The 18,771-nt window shown below is 35.1% G+C and overlaps 2 protein-coding genes across 8 annotated transcripts; both read left to right on the top strand.

Annotated features, from left to right (window-relative positions):
- Positions 1–411: 411 nt before the first annotated feature.
- Positions 412–5,693, top strand: LOC120328931 (ectin-like). 7 transcript variants are annotated; one of them, XM_078114722.1, is made up of 9 exons: positions 1,148–1,302; positions 1,454–1,610; positions 2,474–2,595; positions 2,913–3,114; positions 4,110–4,288; positions 4,587–4,763; positions 4,844–5,020; positions 5,279–5,296; positions 5,453–5,693. In XM_078114722.1, exons 4-9 carry the CDS (start codon positions 2,954–2,956, stop codon positions 5,455–5,457), a joined length of 717 nt encoding a protein of 238 aa, XP_077970848.1. In that variant the 5' UTR covers positions 1,148–1,302; positions 1,454–1,610; positions 2,474–2,595; positions 2,913–2,953; the 3' UTR covers positions 5,458–5,693. The 7 variants fall into 7 exon arrangements, with proteins under 7 accessions (XP_077970849.1, XP_039251455.2, XP_077970847.1 ...); XM_078114723.1 differs by lacking the exons at positions 1,148–1,302; positions 1,454–1,610 and adding an exon at positions 412–841; XM_078114721.1 differs by lacking the exon at positions 1,454–1,610 and having other exon boundaries at positions 1,080–1,302.
- Positions 5,694–7,647: 1,954 nt separating this feature from the next.
- LOC120328924 (uncharacterized) lies at positions 7,648–13,140 on the top strand. Its single transcript, XM_039395512.2, has 10 exons — positions 7,648–8,247; positions 8,653–8,824; positions 9,135–9,253; positions 9,603–9,798; positions 10,085–10,317; positions 10,434–10,610; positions 11,087–11,278; positions 11,416–11,604; positions 11,992–12,095; positions 12,619–13,140. Exons 1-10 carry the CDS (start codon positions 8,187–8,189, stop codon positions 12,679–12,681), a joined length of 1,506 nt encoding a protein of 501 aa, XP_039251446.2. The 5' UTR covers positions 7,648–8,186; the 3' UTR covers positions 12,682–13,140.
- Positions 13,141–18,771: the final 5,631 nt, after the last annotated feature.

Raw genomic sequence — 18,771 nt, 5'->3', positions numbered from 1 at the left:
TAAAGTAAATAGAAATGTATTTGATTATTCAGAAAGTGGCTCATATGCCGCTGAAAATGATCAGTTAAATACATAACACATTTTTATGAGTTATAAATATTTTTATCACTGATAACAAAATATCTATCACCCCCAAATTTGAAACCCCCTCCCCAAATAAAATTTTGAGGACCATACTGACAACAACCCAATCGCATTATATTTATCATAAAATTTATCTTATATCATGAATATTTTTGGTAGCGTAGAGATTTTTTTCTCTATTGCCTTTTTCTTAAACCGACTGATTATCCTGATATAATGCACAGTTGCAAACAGTATAGATTACTTGAAGTTCACCGGGCATCGCAAACAAAAGTATGAGAATCATAACAAGTATTGCATTCCTGGTGGTGCTTACGGCTTTGCATGGAGTCGGGGAAGGTAAGACTTATTATCGTGAATATTTATTACTTGAACAATTTTATTTCAAATGGACAAAATTTGGATGAATTGCAACTAAATTCATTAACTAATATTTCACTGTTCTGTGCAATTGCTCCTTCATAAGTGTACTTGTATTAGGCATGCAACGCATTATCTAAAATAAATAAGCTACAGCTTTTAAAGAATAGTAACAAACGCAATTTTTTACCGAATGCTTCAACCCAGCATGCCAAAGCAGCGGAGCTCGGAAAAAGAGAAATGTACCTGAATTAGATTTTCAACTAGCTGATTTCTTTGGAAAATGCCAGCAACTCAATCGAGCCAACTTTGGGATAATACCTTCACTTCAAAGTGTAGTCGACAGCGTTATTAGAGATAGCAAATGGTATAATGCTGTCAAGAACATCATCTGCTTGTGAGTAAATATGCTGGTATCAGGGGGCCACCCTCTATTGTCGTTCAATATCACTTCACCTAATCTTGCGAATACCGCGACAGCGGAGCCTGTAGTGTCAACCTTACTTAGATCGACTGAACAGGTGGGGCGACAACAAAATGAGTGTTAACGATGTGACAAGTTTTGGCGGCCCATCTGTGCTGTCTAATATATGAGAATATATATTAAAGAAAGTATAGCACACCGTACTGAGACGTTAAGAAAGGGAAGAAGAAACGATCGCGCGTCGGTACGGTCCCTGCATTCGGTGACCCCAAGACAAAAAGAACTGCTTTCTGATTGGAGTCAGATCATACCAGATAATCACTGATTGCAGTCAAGAACCCGGAGGATCATCAAAGATACGCGGAAGACATGTACAGTAACCCAATGCAGGGGCCGTACCGTTGGCTATCGTTCTTCTTCCCTTTAACGTCTTAGTACGGTGTGCTATACTTTCTTTATATCTTCTTTATCAGATAAAGTGTCACAGTCTTTAGGTTCTGAGATATTTATTAACAGTATAATATTAAGTCACAGTCTCCTATATTCTATTCCTAGTCTATTTTCTTTTTTTTTCCTTTTCTTTAGGCGACGATTCGCCGACTCATACACTCGACAGCACAGATGGGCCGCCAAAACGTGTCACATCGTTAACACTCAATTTGTTGGCGCCTCATCTGTTAGTCGATCTGATTAATTAAGGTTGACACTACAGGCTCCCCTGTCGCGGTATTTGGAAGATTAGGTGAAGTGATATTGAACGACAATAGAGGGTGGCCCACTGATACCAGCAAATATCTGAAAAAAAAACTTTGTGCCTTACATGCTGCATACTAAATATGAAACAGTGATGTTTATTTACTTATTTACTCTTGCAGTGGAACTTTTATGTAAATAAGCCCGCGCTCAAACTAAACGGAATACGTAAACAAGAAAGGACGATCTTAACGCCTTAGCAATCAACCAACCGTTTTTGCGTTATGTGATTGCGAATCGCGTTGATTACTTACCAACGCGCAGACCAGTAAACAACTAACAAACAACCAAGTTGTTACCGTTATTTTTTCCAAGTAGGTAAGGCCAAGGCCAAGGCCAGGTACAAAAAACAATAGTTCAATTTTTGGCGCTCCAGAAGTTTGTGCACAGAGATGGCGTACAACCTGATAACCCTAACTTAGTACATATACTATATTCAGATTGTGCGCCATCTTGGTGCACATATGGGTGCTTCCGAAATATGTGCACCAAGATGCCGCACAACCTGAACATAGTATATGTACTAGGTTAGAGTTATCAGATTGTACGGCATCTTGGTGCACATATTTCGGGAGCACCCATTTTTTATTATTTTTCTTAGTATATTAATGAGAGGAATATTTCGATCAATTATGCGCATATTTAAAGTATTGTATTAATAATCAAATACCTACTATCTGACCCCAAAACTATCTTTTTTTGTGTTTTGTTGTACGTTCTCGTCTCGTCTCTAATATAGTTCTAATATACACATTTTTACGTTTCCGCATGTATCATAGTTTTGATCGATGAGTTGAGTTGTATACCTTGTTTCTGTGTCATTACATCACCATAACTATCCTAATATTTTAGTGGAGACAATGACGAAGCTAGCTGCTGGATTGGTGCGCTACCTTTACTCTTAAACGCCGATTCAGTTTTTCGACAGTCTACTGCGAAATGCATATGTCAATGGGACTCAGACGGATGTTGGAGTAAGCGTTATATAACTCCTGTTGATTATATATTAGGAAAATTTGATATAATCTTAACATCCAATACAAATATAAAAAATATGGAAATTCTTTTTTTAATTGTATGGAAACTTACATTAGTAAATAGTGGATCATGTTAATATTCAGACGGCTCTATTTATAGTGCTTGTGTCAACATCATGGAAGACACAAAGTAAAATGAAAGACTCACTGCAAATAGCTTGCACCTACACATAAATTAAATATGTATCATGGAGCCCTGTACAATTTCATTTTATATGACCAAATGATTGTAAATGATTCTCTGTAAATGTAAGGTCCTCCTGGGAAGAAAAAAAGATCAATAGATTCTGACTTGATGGACGAAAAACATCTGCGAATGAAACGACAAGCGCAGAGCAATTTTTTATTATGCGTAGATCGAAATGTAAGACTATTCAGAGGACAATACCGGTCTTTACAAAGATTTGATGCAAAATCGATTTCTATTTTTCTACAGGACCATTATTCGTATTGCAGGTGAAGTTGTATGATTTGATATAATTGAAGTATTTTTAATACTACCTTAAAGGAGTTAGGGAAGCTGATTCTGTAGATTCAGCAATATCCAATGTAGAAGTATGATCAGAACAATAGTGCGTATTTCACTCATCATTTCATTCACTATTTTCGTCTCCAATAGGATGATGTTTTGAAAAGTTTATAAGTATAACCCAAAATTCCTTGGTTTACAAAAAATTATGTTAATCCAACGCTCTTTATAGACCGTTCCATTCTCTTTATGGACAAGGGCTAAATTTTTACTGAACTACGACTACATATAAATGCCCTGTTGTAAACAACTAGTTTTCCAAACGTCATCATTCAAAATTCAATGCAGTAACAGTAATACTAAATAATTGAAAACAAGCAAATCTCAGAAGAAGCTTAGTTCAATACATATTTCACACACAAGAATGTAAACGATCAATTTTGTACAACGCACAAGGCCTTCTCCTCATCGTGAATAGTTGTTTTTTTCTCCCCACAAACTGTAGAGTGTAGAGTAGACAGTACTGTATCACGAAAATAGTATTGTGCGCTAAAGAGAAGCATAAATAGGTCATCTAAGAGCAGCATCTTGCGGATATAATAATTCAGCTCAAACGCACCGATAACTAACTATCACACCACACAGAATTAGGGGTATTTTGAATATATATAAAAAATTTAATAGTATTGGCCAAGAATTGCATGACAACATTCAGAGCATTATTTTGGAGTGTAACATTACTGGTTTCCATTGTTAATTGTAATTTTCTCTTCATAATTGACAATCCAGAAGTTTGTAGTACATTTCTTTCTAAATTGGTCTAAATTGTTTTTTTGCACGTGGTTGAGGGGAATGGAAGAAATCTTAAAGCTGCTGCTGACAAAATATGCAGGGTATTGATTACAACTTTATTTTTTGTTTTATAAATTGATTCCCATGTTAATGTGACTGAATTGTTATCATATAAATTTTCTACGCCCAGAACGATTCCTAACATTCCTCGGAAGCATTTGTGTCAGCTCGATCTACTTTACATCGACAGTTTATGTCCGAAGTCAGGACCTAACTCAAATTGGAGAAAAGATCAGATAAATGTGTTCAAAGCCTACGCCAGACAAAACAGTCCTTTGGGGAGAGCGGTTGCTAAATGTCCAGAAGGCGGTAGGAATCTTCATTTGTCCAATTCATTTCACAGAAACTATCTTACTCTTAAAAACAGGATGCCTGTTGAAGGCACCATTTTAGATTTCAATAGTTCAAAAAAACGTTTTTTGTTGGTAGACGTCTAGACGTTTGTTATCCTTTTAATCGTAATTATCGAATTTACATTAACATTACAGCGCCAGTTTTTGTACAAGCCGATGTGGTCCAAACGCTACGTCCCCTTCTTATTACAAATACATACCATCACATTCCGGGTAATGAGTACAGACTATGTTTAAAATTCGTTCCATTCTAGATGGTGGAACGGGGGCTAACTGGGGCACTTGGCGACAGAATAGACCATGTGGAGCGACCTGTGGGCTGGGTTTGAGAAATGAAAAAAGGTCATGCATGTTAAATGGACAAACAGTGCCGTCTTCATTCTGTGAAGGAAGCGATAAAAGAAATTCAGTTTGTTTTCTGCCACCATGTCGTAAGTGCATAAGTGCAAATACATACCATCACATTCCGGGTAATGAGTACAGACTATGTTTAAAATTCGTTCCATTCTAGATGGTGGAACGGGGGCTAACTGGGGCACTTGGCGACAGAATAGACCATGTGGAGCGATCTGTGGGCTGAGTTTGAGAAATGAAAAAAGGTCATGCATGTTAAATGGACAAACAGTGCCGTCTTCATTCTGTGAAGGAAGCGATAAAAGAAATTCAGTTTGTTTCCTGCCACCATGTCGTAAGTGCACGCAATTAAATATTATTATTATAGTACTGTATATTTTAAAGTATATATACATCAAGTCAGACAAACAACATGAAATGTATTCCTGACATTTTACAATTTGTCATTCAGGCGAAATTAGTATTCGCATTGAATATGTTCTTTACAATTCAAAACATTTTAAAATTCAGGAATTATTCAAAACAAGTTTGGGGATGAAAATATTCCGTTTGAAGTTTATGTATTTTATTAATTCATATTTTATCGTTTTAGCACCAAAAGATCTGACACGTAAGTAAACTTGAGATCATAATATAACAAAAAAAATAATTATAACAAAAAATTTTGAGTAATTATATTGTAGTAAAAATCGTGCATTAAATATTTATCGTTCCACATCACCATGTCATTCAATTCAATTAAAAACTTGAATTTGACATTTTATAGGTTAGATGGCGGCAAAAGAAAAGTGGACAAGAATAAACTAACTAGATCGAACTACTAATAAAGTTTTGGTTTAATGTTAATTTGTGCTACTTTTTGGAGTGTTACACTGCCATATATTCATTGAATTGTAGGGCAAGTTTATTGAAGATGATGTACAACAAATCAAAATCACCAATTATATGTTTTTGAAGTTTATAAAAGTAGTGTAAATTTGTCTATTGAAATAAATGAAACCTTGATTTGAAAATGGACTTTTAAACTATCTGGCATAAAGTTTGATTCCAGTTTTTATTGTGCTTTTCCAGTCGGATATTTATTTTTCTGGTTCCATTGAGGTACACATGCAGCCGTACATGATTTATTATAAAAAGTTTAAAATTGAAGTAAACAACGCGAGATCAACTATTATCTAAACTCTAAGTTGCAAGAGATCTCTGATTGCAATGTGCGGGTTCGAGTTCCCTAGGGCAGTGGTATCAGACTGTGTGTCGTGCCTACGGTAGTTTCGAATAGAAAGAAAAGAAGTTGTGTGTAGTCTGGCTGAATACAGCGTTAATTATCTGAAGTTTAGAAAGCTATTTTAGGTCGTTCAATATCCAACTAAACTTCACTTGATATTTAGATATTTGAGGGGCAGTAAACACTCTTATTACTAGAGAATCAGAAAGAAAATCAATATATTTTTAAACGTTCATCCACACCGAAAGAAACTGCTGGGCATGAATCGAAGTGCCTATATACAACAAAAGATTACATTCGGTACGGTATTATTGATTTAGGGACCACCGGAAAATATTTGGGGGGAATATTCAAACTTTGCCATCGGTGCCATTTTCTCTAGATACGCCACTGTCAGAAGACCTTAAGAATGAGTCCACCAATTTCGCACTACTTTCATTTATAAATCTTTTGGGATATTTTGTTCCTTCGGCAAACTTAAAGTCAGGCGGATTTTCAAATTATTGGCATAAATAGGGAATAGGGGTCTGTCAGTCCGGTATGACAGATACAAAGCCGAAGGGAATGAGTACACCTCGATAGCGATCTCTGCTGTTATATTCCTCACAGTGAGATAGTAGGAGTGTATTGATTCACAAACATTTTTTGGCGAGGCGCATTTTGAAAAAAAAACCTCATGAACTCAAAATTAGGGAAATATTACTCAAGTCCAGATCGGCAAGTCCACATCGGCACATAAACAATTTTTCAAATTTTCAAATTTCAATTTTCAATTTTCAAATTTCAAATTTCAAATTCAAATTTTGCAATAATTCTAATTCTGACTATTCGAAAATGCGCTATCGTCCCCTTTTTGCCCCCTCCGGAGCTTTCGGCCCCTGTTTCATCTCATTCATCATCTGGAGGCGATATCGACCACTTGGAGAATTACTGCGGTAGAGCACATATCTGAGAGTGAATGGAAACTTTCGAGAAAAATACGGGTTTTACTAGCCCGGTTCTATGCGGTTTGCATTCAAGGATGTTTCCAATAAAAGACGATGGTAAAAAGGTCATCGCTAATCGTACCTCGAAGATTTTCAAAATCCAACAATCGCCGTACCATTAAACTACTATCAATTTATTACTATTTGTGAACAAAGACGTTATTGAATGAACCAATAACAGACTTATATTTTGTGAAAATATTATTTCTGACAGTTTTAGTGGGCTGATGTGAAGACTCCTATAGAGAAAGTAGATTTCATGCAAGATTCTATATATAAATCATGCTATACCAGTTACACCATGCTATACCAGGTAAACAAATGTATATCAGATATGCCTGCTGTTAGATGTTGTCGACTAAAAGAAAAGTGATAATGGCGTTACAGAGATGTGTACTTGTTTTTAAGCATAATATTTTAATGAATCGTATAACGATTTAGAGCGAAAGTCTACATTTTTACATTCGATTGCAAGAATCGTAGCCCACGTGAGCATGTTTTCGTTGTAGCACCCATTACAACTTCTATTTATCAGAAAATCGAAAAGTCAATAAATGGTAATGGACACAACTGTTTGATGTAAGATTTATATTCATATTAAATGACGCCTGCCCGCAGGCCATACGGAAATCCAATGCTTCGTCATTGAAGCCATTTATCCTAATCTATGAATAGAATGAAATTTGTTATTACTAACTGTTGAGTATTAAGGGTCGATATATGCTATAACAAGTTTTAGATAATTAAAAGACTCCACTTAGTTTTATATCTCAGGATTGTTTCATTATATCTTCTTCTAAGTTGAAAGATAGAAGTAATCATACCAATGCAGTTTTAGATTGCAATTATATATATATGTATATACAGAGTGGTCGTTAGAAAAACAGAATATTTGTCAAACAACTACTTTACAAACAATAACTTTTTACAAAGTTTTTTCAAATGCATAATATGTTATACCATACTTACAGCTCAATTAAAGACTCAATATGTCGTCCGTGTACTTCAGAGCAGTGTTTTAATCTAGTACAACCCAAAAGGTATCAACCGAAAACAATCCAGAACCTAAACTAAATAAAAACGTATCGAGAAAGAAATGAGTTAGCACGCATTTTATACGTGATTGCATTTGACCTAAATACTTTCTGCTTTTTTAACGACCAACCTGATACATATATATATATATATACTCACTTATTGATCATAGCGTATGATACTCCTAAATATCGGCTGAAACCGGGTTTGAATAACAGTATCTATATATAAGCCTACTTATATCAGAAAGAAATATGAAAATTAGTTTTGTGGTGTTTGCTGTTTCTCTTGCCGCTTGTTGCAAATTTACAGAAGGTAAGATAAAGTACCATTGATTTGAATATTTTAATTGAGTTTTGAGTTGATTTTATATTTTTTGAAAAGCAAAAATCTATGCCTCTTAAATCACGAACAATTTGTGTTGAAATACAATGACAATAATGACTGGTTAGAATTGCGATGCTCAATATGATTTTTTTTGCTTCGGTTTTTCTGTAAGAATTTGATGTTGATTTATTTGTAAAGATGTCGTCGTGTATCATTGAACTCACTACACAATATCCCTTCACATTCCACACACACTTACATTCATGTATTCAACATATTTGCCTAAAATAACTTTTTGCTGACAAACTATGCGGTGTTAGGTAATTTTATTATATATACAATCTGCTTATACGCAATACGAGTATAAAAGAATGCATTTTTCAATATAAACAGGATGTAGTAGACGAAATGCGATTAATTTCGATCAGGATCTCGCAAATTTTATGGGAAACTGCCCCCAACTTCGCCAAGCGTCCAGTGGAATTTTACCTTCGTTGCGAAGTGTTGTGGTATATGTTCTAAGAGACAGTGTTTGGTACAAAAGGATAAGAGAAAGGGTTTGTGCGTAAGTTATTCAAGCATAATTTATGTTTGTTTTTTGAATCATGTACTAACTAGATTGAAAAAATACGACATGATTGTAACAATATGGCACTAACGTTGACATAATAATTTAGGTTTTATCAAGAATATTGCTAAATGAGTATAAATAGGTTTAATCGCATATAGGAAAATCTTTTCACCTCGAGAATTCGCATATTGAGTACATTTCGGGAAAGTCAGATAAAGTATTTTCGAAAAGAGATGTTTACTGTTTTTTTTTATTATCCAATTTCAATTACGTCATTAGCGTACATTTTATAATTAATTTGTAGAGGAATCTACGACGTTGCCTCATGCTGGATTAATGCAATACCAATTCTGCTAAAGGATGACTCTCCATTTGAGACACCATTAGCACAATGTATATGTGACTGGGACGGAACTTGCTGGGGTAAATACTCTGATTTTAACCTTAAATGTTGGAGTCGGAACTAGGAGTTCCGAAAAAAACGCGAACACTTTTCAAGTAGTGAAGTGCAAGTAGTGTCTACCTCTATTGTTACGTAACAATTACGTAATAGAGGGTGAGACTGCTTAACAGAAAATAAACGTAATTTATTGATACGTAAGCACAGCATTTGAAATAAAAAGCAACAGAACATTTATATTAAATAACATCAGGTAAAATATTCAATGATATATTAGCTGTGTTTAACACAATTCCGTTAATTTTCCAGAGGCGCACTTAGCACTATCAACTTCTTTCTCGGTGTAATTCAAAATTACTATTATACTTTCAGCACCTGAAGTGCGTCCAAGAAAGATGAAATCGATTGGTAGCGACGAAAAGCATGGAGAAATCAAAATAAAAAAGAAATCATTTTCGACTTGCTTAGTACAAAATGTTCAAGTTTCTACTAGTCAATTTCCTTCATGGAACGGATTCGATATAAATAGCGTCTCTATCTTTCTTCAGAATCATTACTCCTATTGTCGGTAATATCAAAAAATCGTTATTTTTTAATTTACCTAATTTACATGTTAAAGAGATATAGTATGTGGTGTGATATGCTCTCTCAAATTACTTTATTCAAATTTTGATATAATTCTGTCATGTAATTGAAAAATATTAATTGCAAGAAATGAAAGTATAAAGAAAGATTAATTAGATTAATTAATTTGTCAAAATATTTTTTAAAACGAACAGAATTTTAAAGACTACAGCAGTGTGTATGATGCCATATAATACAAAAATTCCGCTAAAATATTACGCAATATTCAGAACAGTACCTACGATACCGCAAGAACAATGGTGCCTCGTTCCTATGCTGTATGTGGATACTTTTTGTGAAAAAGAAAGTCCCGAATCAGATTGGAGAGATGATTTAGTAGAAGTATACAAATTGGCAACTCGCAGTGATGTATATCTACGTAAAATCATAAATACGTGCGACTCAACGATAACTGAGCCTCGTCCGTCTATTACAAAACCAGAGACAACATCAACATCATCTGGTAATTTTTTTTTTTCCTGATCCATAAGAGAGCTCCTAAAAGACCAATAGTATATGTTATAGGCCTAAAAACAGTTTCCATGGTACGAGATTCTAATAAATATTTTTCATCCACAGATTGTAAAGCTCCCGGAGTATTGATGAGGTGCAAATCAAAATGTCCAGCAACATGCGCGGAAAAACCTTTTCCGTGTTCTGTGCAATGTACGTCTGAATATACTTGCGGATGCCCCACTGGTTACATTCAATTAAGTCTCGAAAACAAGGAATGTGTTAAAGAAGGAGCATGTCCACGTGAGTTATATTCAGTAGTCTACTGGTTAACCAATGTTTGTTAGCAGATATGTAAATATCGAACAGACAAATATTTCAGTTGCTCCAAAAACTCGCTATAGCAGTATATGTATTAATGAGCCTGAAAAGCAGCAACTTTTATTACGTCGTATATATATTTCTCCGTTTCCTTAAACTAGATAATTGACCAACATCTTATGTGATTTTCAAGAAAAAATTAGGCATGAACCAACCACTTTTGTGAAATGAATCCTTACTTTAACAAACAATTTGCCTAAAGTTTCTACTTTGACGTGGAACATGTTGTCAAATCCAATTTACTTACTGACTTTATGTTTCGAAATACCGGACATAATGTTTCAGCGCTGAAGTACTGGTTTCATATAGAAGTTTGCCCAACGTCTCCTCCGCGTGATGAACATAATTAATTTTGTAGAATTAGGCATTTAAAATATTTAAAAAACTTAACATTTCAGGGAATTGCGAAAACGGAAAAATATATCAACTCTGCCCATCTATGTGTCAGCCTACTTGTGCAAATCGAAATCCCGTTGGATGTCAACGTGGATGCAATTTCAAAAAATGCGTCTGCCCTTCTGGAATGGTAAAGCCAGATGAAAAAAGTGATCGCTGCATCAGACCATCTCAATGTCTTCCACAGCCACCAGGTGTGTTCTATGGCTATCATTGACTAATCCTAAATCGTAAGCACTGAAATCTCAAACAATAAATAACCTATAAAAATAATTTTTGGTTCAGTGCAAATATGCTACTGAGTATCATAATATCGTCATTTTACCTAAAGTTTCAGGTGATGCGTACTGGACCGATTGGTCACCTATTACACAATGTGAAGCATCTTGTGGTCCAAATCTGTTTCGGGAAGAAATAAGACGTTGTCGATTCCCTGACGGTCGGTCTGCTCCAGTTATATTATGTGGCGATGCCAAAGCTTCTACACAAAGATTCGTACCATGTGGTCCCACACAGTGTCGTGAGTGAATTATGTTTTAAAAACTTCAGAACTGAATTCTCAGTACTAGTAGTGCTTTGAAATAACAAAACACACAGAGAGTCCATACGTGCAAATGTAGATCTTTTCCTATGAGAACTTATAGCAAATGTCTGCGCTTAAGTGCAAGTTGGGTGGATGTAACAAACTATCGTTGGTCTAATTCGTTTTTGAAAATCAGTGAGATCATCATAATAGTATCAAATCTAAGGTGAAATGAAATAATCAGTGAATGAAATAATCAGTGAATACACGTTTACGTATCTGACAACGTAGGTAGATAAATTTAAAACTATATATATATATACATTGATAAATAAAGTACATGTTCATATTTGTATGATTGTTTATCTAATAACTTTTTTTCAGCAACGACATATGTTTGGACCCAATGGAAGTGTAGGAGAATGGGCGGATTATGCAGAGATACTAGAAGCTGCTGGTTTAACGTAGGAGGTGATAAGTATCAACAAGTAAGTTAAAATTTATTACTATTTATTATTTATTTTTTTTATTATGTGCCAACCAGCATTTCTAGTTTTTGTTTACTTGATAGTAACGGAATATTATCGCCAAGTATCGCTAAGTCCAATCGGTTGCGCTACAACAAATGTCCAAAGGTCATGTCGAAAAGTTTTTTTTTATTACACCACGTTATTAGCAGTTTTGACGGAGCTGGAAGATATTGCTTATATTCGTTTTTGTGAACAAAATTTGCTTATAGTTACTATTAGTCACCTGATTTGATAATTCAACAGTTGTCCAAAATTTGCCTACAAAATTTAATCATAGCAAATTTTTTAGGCATAAATGAATGAAGTACAAGTTGGGGTGGACACTGTGTTGCTCCCGCCCAAACATTGGGTTTAAACATCACCAATGTATTCACATTGTATCATCATATCAACTCTCTATGAAGGCTGCTAGATTCTCAGTCGTAAATGATGCACATAACAAATGTGAATACCTTTTTGAAATTCTTTGCTTTTTTATCAGGTTCGACCACAGTCGAAGTGCGGTCAAACAGAACGTCCCAATCCATCATGCACTGGATGTTGAATAGAACTACAATTTCTTTTTTTTCAAATGCATCTTCGTTGCAATATGCTATATACTTTATTGAGTGTTGTTTAACTATATCTAATCATATCACCCTATATCTTGAAATCTGATAAAGAAATATATTTAATTCACGCATGGATTCCAAGTGTTCTAGTGATCACTTACTAACACTCTTAGAAGAGTTATTTTGGTTAGAAAATGTACTGGATGCAACTCCCCATTCTGCCAGAATGAGAGGCTGCATGACTGTTGTTGTCCCCAAACCTTTATCCTTACCAAAAACCAGTGTAGTTGAAAATAAACATTTCACGTAAACAACCTTGTAGAGAAAGAAATAAGGCTGGAAATCCATTCGATCAGCGAAGGAGGAAGCAGATGTTTATATATTTATTTCAATTTTTAGTAGAGCGGTCGAAGGATACTGAATATTTGTTGAATAAAGTTATTCAATATGAATGAGTTATTTTATTAATTTCAAAGCTGTCTAACTTCATCAACTTTTTCTTATTTTAGCTAACATCGATTTCTCGTACGAGCGTTTTCTAATACTGTAATATTTTAAAAGTATTGTCGTTTCCTTACAGCTGAAATGTTTCAGCTTCGAATCAGGCCTAAAAAACTGCCGCGATCGTGGTGACCCAAATGAATAATGTTTAAAATCGCCTCAATCATTATCTTTGGTGTTTTGAGCGCTAATTAATAAAAGATTGCCCGCCCGTTTACTAATTTTGCCACATGAGTTAATTGCAGATAAACAATGTTACAACTTAGCTGTGCTCGCTGTCTTGCTAGAAAAATTTAGCCTTCATGTTCAAGAGCTCAGGACGAATAGAATAAATAAGTTATAGAATAAGTTGGCTCAAACTGTTGGCGAGGGGTTTGAGGGGTTCGGTGAAGTTTGAGTCATTCATAGGAAATTTGAATAGCGATTTGTAGTCGAGTCACTGCCACTGTAAACCATAAGCAATCGGAGTCGCTGATGTCGCTAAGTTACTTTGTGCTAATACAAATGGGGTCTGGTATAGTTTAGTACCACAAATACTTCTATTGGGCGTGACTCCCAAATTTTATTAAAAATTAAGTTTTGTTCTGGCCCCCACTTGGCTACGACATATATCGAAGATTTTGTGGCACAGACAATATACATTCTGAAATATAAACAGACAAAATATCACTTTGGTACAGTTTTTTCTTTGTTTCAGTTAGATAATTATCTGCATTAGGTAACGATTGATGTGTAGATATTGAGCATTTGCTAAGATCAAAGACACTTGCCACTGGATGCTCGTGTTAAAACCAGAACTCTGTTACTCCGAAGATTATGAGGGTTGATGCACAAGCATTCAGAGTCTTTGAAATCCTGCAAATAAGGTATGCTTGAAACATTGACCCACCTCAACGCCAATAAATTATACAGTTTATATCCAGGGAAACAGATGAATTTCCTTAGCTCAAAGCAATTGTAGATTTCTGTTTAAAATGTAAAACAATACTCCCTTACTGAAAGACCTATTCAAATTATCACATCCAACTTTTTTCTCTCCGCTTCCCTCCTATAGTTCACAAAAACTGCTCTGATTTATTGAAACTCGGGAAAAATGAAGCAATCGACTTCAATATACACTCTCAGTCAACAATAGATACTGACGACTAGGGCTGGGCATTTCGAATCGAATATTCGAATCGGTTGAGAGCAAATTTTCGAATCGCCGTCATCTTGTTTTACTCTTTCCGCCAATGGTCGAGGTAAATTTCTCAATTTTTTATCATTGAAGCCATATTTTTTCAACACAATTCTGACATATGACTCTTTTCTGTATTGAGGTATTGATGAAAACGTGTTTTTTTGTTTATTGTCAGTGATGTATTCTATGTTTCCAGTAATTTATGTGTCTAGAGGACCTAAAATAATAAGAAAGTTACATAAAATTTCATACCTTTCAAGTATTCGAGATTCGATTCGATTCGAAAAAATTATTCGATTCGATTCTGAAATCATCAGGTATTCGAAAATGCCCAGCCCTACTGACGACAATCAGTATATGTAAAGAAAATAGAAAAAAAAAATCACCAATATTTTTTTATCATTACCATGTTACAACATGTTTAATGCATACTCGCCCATCCACCTAGATACCCTTACCTTTCTTACTGCTTATTTGCACATCTGCGAACAATTGTAACCGTCCGCGGCGCCAAGTCACTTCTGAACCAGGGGAAATTAAAATCTGTATGATTCATTTCCCCATTTTCATACTTGTGTTAATGAGAACAATATCCAGTTCATCGAAAAACCTCTGATAAAGAAGATTTTCAGAGTGATTTGAACAATACGGCTTAGTGGTTCCATTGGTTTACGATTAAATTCTGCGGCGGCATCGGATAATGGTGTGAACCAGTGGTTCACAATCTTTATTCATTTGAGCCCCTTTTCAGCGTCAAACGGAATCTTACACCCACAAAACATTCAACAAAATTTCGTGTATCGCAAATTTTTTTTTTTTTTGTGAATATAAACAATACAGAAAAAATGTCAATGACCAATCTAATCTTTGTGTCCATTTATCAGCTATTCGAATTGAACTTCCTTCAAACAACCATGGATCAATTTCAGCCTTACATTTTCGACGGGTGCTTACACCCACATTATGTCTGCATGAAGGCGGATTACACTCGACCGTGTTTCAAAAAATACCGTCTATTTCCCTTTCTGTTTATGTTAGAGGCCGATCACCGTGAAAAATCATTATATATACCTATAATATCATTGACTTGATATATTTACTGATCCTAATTATTTCTTTGTTATATCAAACTTGTAAGTAATCTGTTTGATCAAGGTAAGATTTTGACTTTCGAATTTGGCCTCTGTGATACTGCTAAAGTAGCGCTATGCCGAAGCTAAGAGATTCTAAGACAAATATTGGTTTCATGATAGGACCAAAACGGTGACCGTACATTTGAACCCATGTACATTTGAACCCATGCGTATATCCACGGGTTCAATCTATATGCGGGTGCTAAAACCCATGGGTTAGGGTTAGTATGGGTTTAACTATCCGTGAAACAAAAAAAATTCCATAGGTGCAATAGCATACCGGTGCAATTGTCATGGGTTCAAATGTACGTGGGTTCAAATGTAATGGAACCGACCAAAACACATGCGGAGATTCCCAATTAGATATAGTCTTCGAAGATTTTGGAGTAAAACTATAGCATATATTTTCCAATTGTTTGGAGGCACGGTATATCGAAAATTACGTTACTTTTGGGGTGAACAAAACCCAACTTATGATAACGAAAATATTACTTGGTATAACACATGTTCAATTGTTTTGCAAAAACCAATCACATCAAACTACGCCGAGAAGTTTGCAGTAGACTTGTCTTTTCTCGAAAACATTTTCGAAAGAGCATAGCATTTTGGAACAAGCAAATCTGACATATGGGAAATGCTGGAATACCGGACTGTTTTTTGCTCAATATCTGAATGTGAAATGATTAATGCAATAAGAGACATTCCCCATTCTGAAATATAGTGGCGGCAATCTGGATCCAATCGGAACACAATAGATTATGATGTGTTGCTGGTCCCATGAACTTTATTCAGAGACTTTGAAAACATTCACAATTGCGAAACCATTTTGGTAGAATAATTGACGTCAATTGCCGCCATTGCCAAAATATATGATAATGAAGATATCTTGTTGTAACATAATACCATACCACTTTAATCGTGATAAAAATCGTGAATGAAAGTTGATACCTGAATAAGTGATTGTATCGGCTAAGAAACTGTTAGAAACGCATTTGAAAACTACTCGAGGTCAATACAAATATTGTACGTTCGCCAGACCTTGGAATATAGAAATTTCGTTTTCCAAGTCAATTATGTTCCTTTTTTTATAGAAACAATCTAGAGTTGCTTCAGGGTAGTAGAATTATTTTACGGTACTTCCCACAATGCCTATTTTCAAGTACATAAAGTTTCATATCTGGTTTATATTCATTCAAATAATCTTTCAAAAGCGATCGAGCTGCTTTCACACTTTTTGTGGTCGAGTGGATATGTACAAATGACTAATAACTAAACCACAAATAAAGCTTAATCAGAAAAAGCATTAGAGCGATCAAAAGCAGGTACATTCATTGCATTGAAGTTTCAAAAAAATATATATATAGAACTTTGTTATATAATGAGTGTGCCCCGACTTTTGAATTTTTTTTAGTGAATCGAGTTTCGGAGCCACTGTTATTTCTGGTAGGCCACGTAGTTATATCTGGTTATATCTTACTAGGACGTGATTATAAATAATATTCAAGCGGAACTATGTCGAGACTGTTTATTAAATAAAGTTTTTTTTTGTTTTACTCGTGCCTTATAATTTGAAATGTAATATTATTTTAAATTTAATTCTAATTGAAAATGTATGATTTTTAAGTTGTACATTTATATCAATCTGCATTGTTATTCATTAAATGAAAACCTTTTCGCGGACTACCACAAACAGCTTAACGAACTCCTCTGATATAAACGGATCAATTTAATGAAGTAATAAATTCATGGATTCAGATTTAGATTAAAGATAATCAACCGATTATAAACGTAAAACAACCACATTTTATCAAACAAATAACAACTTTAGAAGGAGAATCACTTGAAATGTGGCCAAACCTGTTGGGACGCATCCCTTGGGCTCGAAGGAATCGTTGACGCTTTGAGCGTAGACTAATAAAATTTTACCAGACATATTTCATCGCTTTGGTTAATTGCTGATGAACGACGTTGGAAATTAGATTCGCTTGCTTTCTAGCTAAATCAGAGGTGGCGAACATGCGGCCAGCACCGCAAAAAGAATTTTGTGTGGCTCAGACGATTCGGCGTATGCTTGACGTGAAGTCATAAACCTTTGAGGACTGAGCAGAGAAAAACGAGAGCGCCAGTTTCATTATTATTACTGGCAGCACTATTTCCAATGCGTCTTGTTTTCTCGGATCACCCCTTTTAAATGGATGTAATGTCGGAGAGTTCTAATCTTCCTTATACGGTTGTAATGTGGTTTGCGGTCCTGTTTGGCGAAAAATTAAAGTCAGTCGATTCTGGGATCCGCCCTGTAATCAGCTTGTTCCTTGTATGTCATGGTTGGAGTCTAGCGTTATGTGTGTGTTATTAATGAGGTAAATATCCAGTTCATCAAAAAAACTCTGATAAAGACGATTTTCAGAGTGATTTGAGCAAAATCGGGTTAGTGGTTCCATTGGTTTACGATTAAATTCTGCGGCGCCATCGGATAATGGTGTAAACCAGTGGTTCACAATCTTTATTCTCCTGGGGCCCCTTTTCAGCGTCAAACGAAATCTTAGACCCACAAAACATTCAATAAAATTTTGAGTAACACAATTTTTTTTTGTGATTATAAACAAAACAAAAAAGTGTCAATGACCAATCTAATCTTTGTGTCCATTTATCATCTATTCGGATTGAACTTCTTTCAAACAACCTTGGATCGATTTCAGCCTTACGTTTCCGACTGTGCTTACACCAACATTATGTCTGTATGAAGGCGGATTACACTCGACCGTCTTTCAAAAGATATCATCTATTTTCCTTACTCTTTATATTAGAGGCCGATCACTGAAATCTGAAGACAGTTTCCTAAATCCGGTACATTCCGGCTAACCACTGATCATCCTACTGACTAGCAATAACTAAACAAATCCTAATCTAATAGCCATAAAATCAGAACTAAACACACCTGGTATCCCATACTTAAGAACTAGCAACAATTTACCAGACATAAAAAGGCCCTAAAACATAGGAAATCTAACTGAAACAACCACATCTGCATTTGCTAAAACTGGCAGCCTATCATAACTGGATAGCAAAAGACAGATTGACATTTAAAAAGATAAAAATATGGGTCGTCACAGAAGCAAAACTACAGCATACATCCTCCGATTGTTTGGAGGCACAGAATATCAAAAATTACGTTATTTTTGGGGTAAATGAAACCTAATTTAGGGAAACGAAAATATCACAGATAAAACATAGGTTCAATTGTTTTGCAAGAATCGATCACAATCAAA

This window comes from Styela clava, chromosome 7 (assembly GCF_964204865.1).
Source record: "Styela clava chromosome 7, kaStyClav1.hap1.2, whole genome shotgun sequence".
In the NCBI taxonomy this organism is placed as follows: domain Eukaryota; kingdom Metazoa; phylum Chordata; class Ascidiacea; order Stolidobranchia; family Styelidae; genus Styela; species Styela clava.
This window is presented reverse-complemented; position numbering and strand designations above follow the sequence as displayed.

What these genes read in the sequence shown, in the direction of transcription:
- LOC120328931 (XM_078114721.1), top strand. Translation starts at nt 1,238, where the DNA reads ATGTACAGTAACCCAATGCAGGGGCCGTACCGTTGGCTATCGTTCTTC. An exon ending in TTCTTCCCTTTAACGTCTTA is followed by an intron (nt 1,303 to 2,473) that starts GTACGGTGTGCT and finishes CTAATATTTTAG; the next exon opens with TGGAGACAATGACGAAGCTA. An exon ending in GGACTCAGACGGATGTTGGA is followed by an intron (nt 2,596 to 2,912) that starts GTAAGCGTTATA and finishes TGTAAATGTAAG; the next exon opens with GTCCTCCTGGGAAGAAAAAA.
- LOC120328924 (XM_039395512.2), top strand. Translation starts at nt 8,187, where the DNA reads ATGAAAATTAGTTTTGTGGTGTTTGCTGTTTCTCTTGCCGCTTGTTGC. An exon ending in CTGGGACGGAACTTGCTGGG is followed by an intron (nt 9,254 to 9,602) that starts GTAAATACTCTG and finishes TTATACTTTCAG; the next exon opens with CACCTGAAGTGCGTCCAAGA. An exon ending in TAAAGAAGGAGCATGTCCAC is followed by an intron (nt 10,611 to 11,086) that starts GTGAGTTATATT and finishes TTAACATTTCAG; the next exon opens with GGAATTGCGAAAACGGAAAA.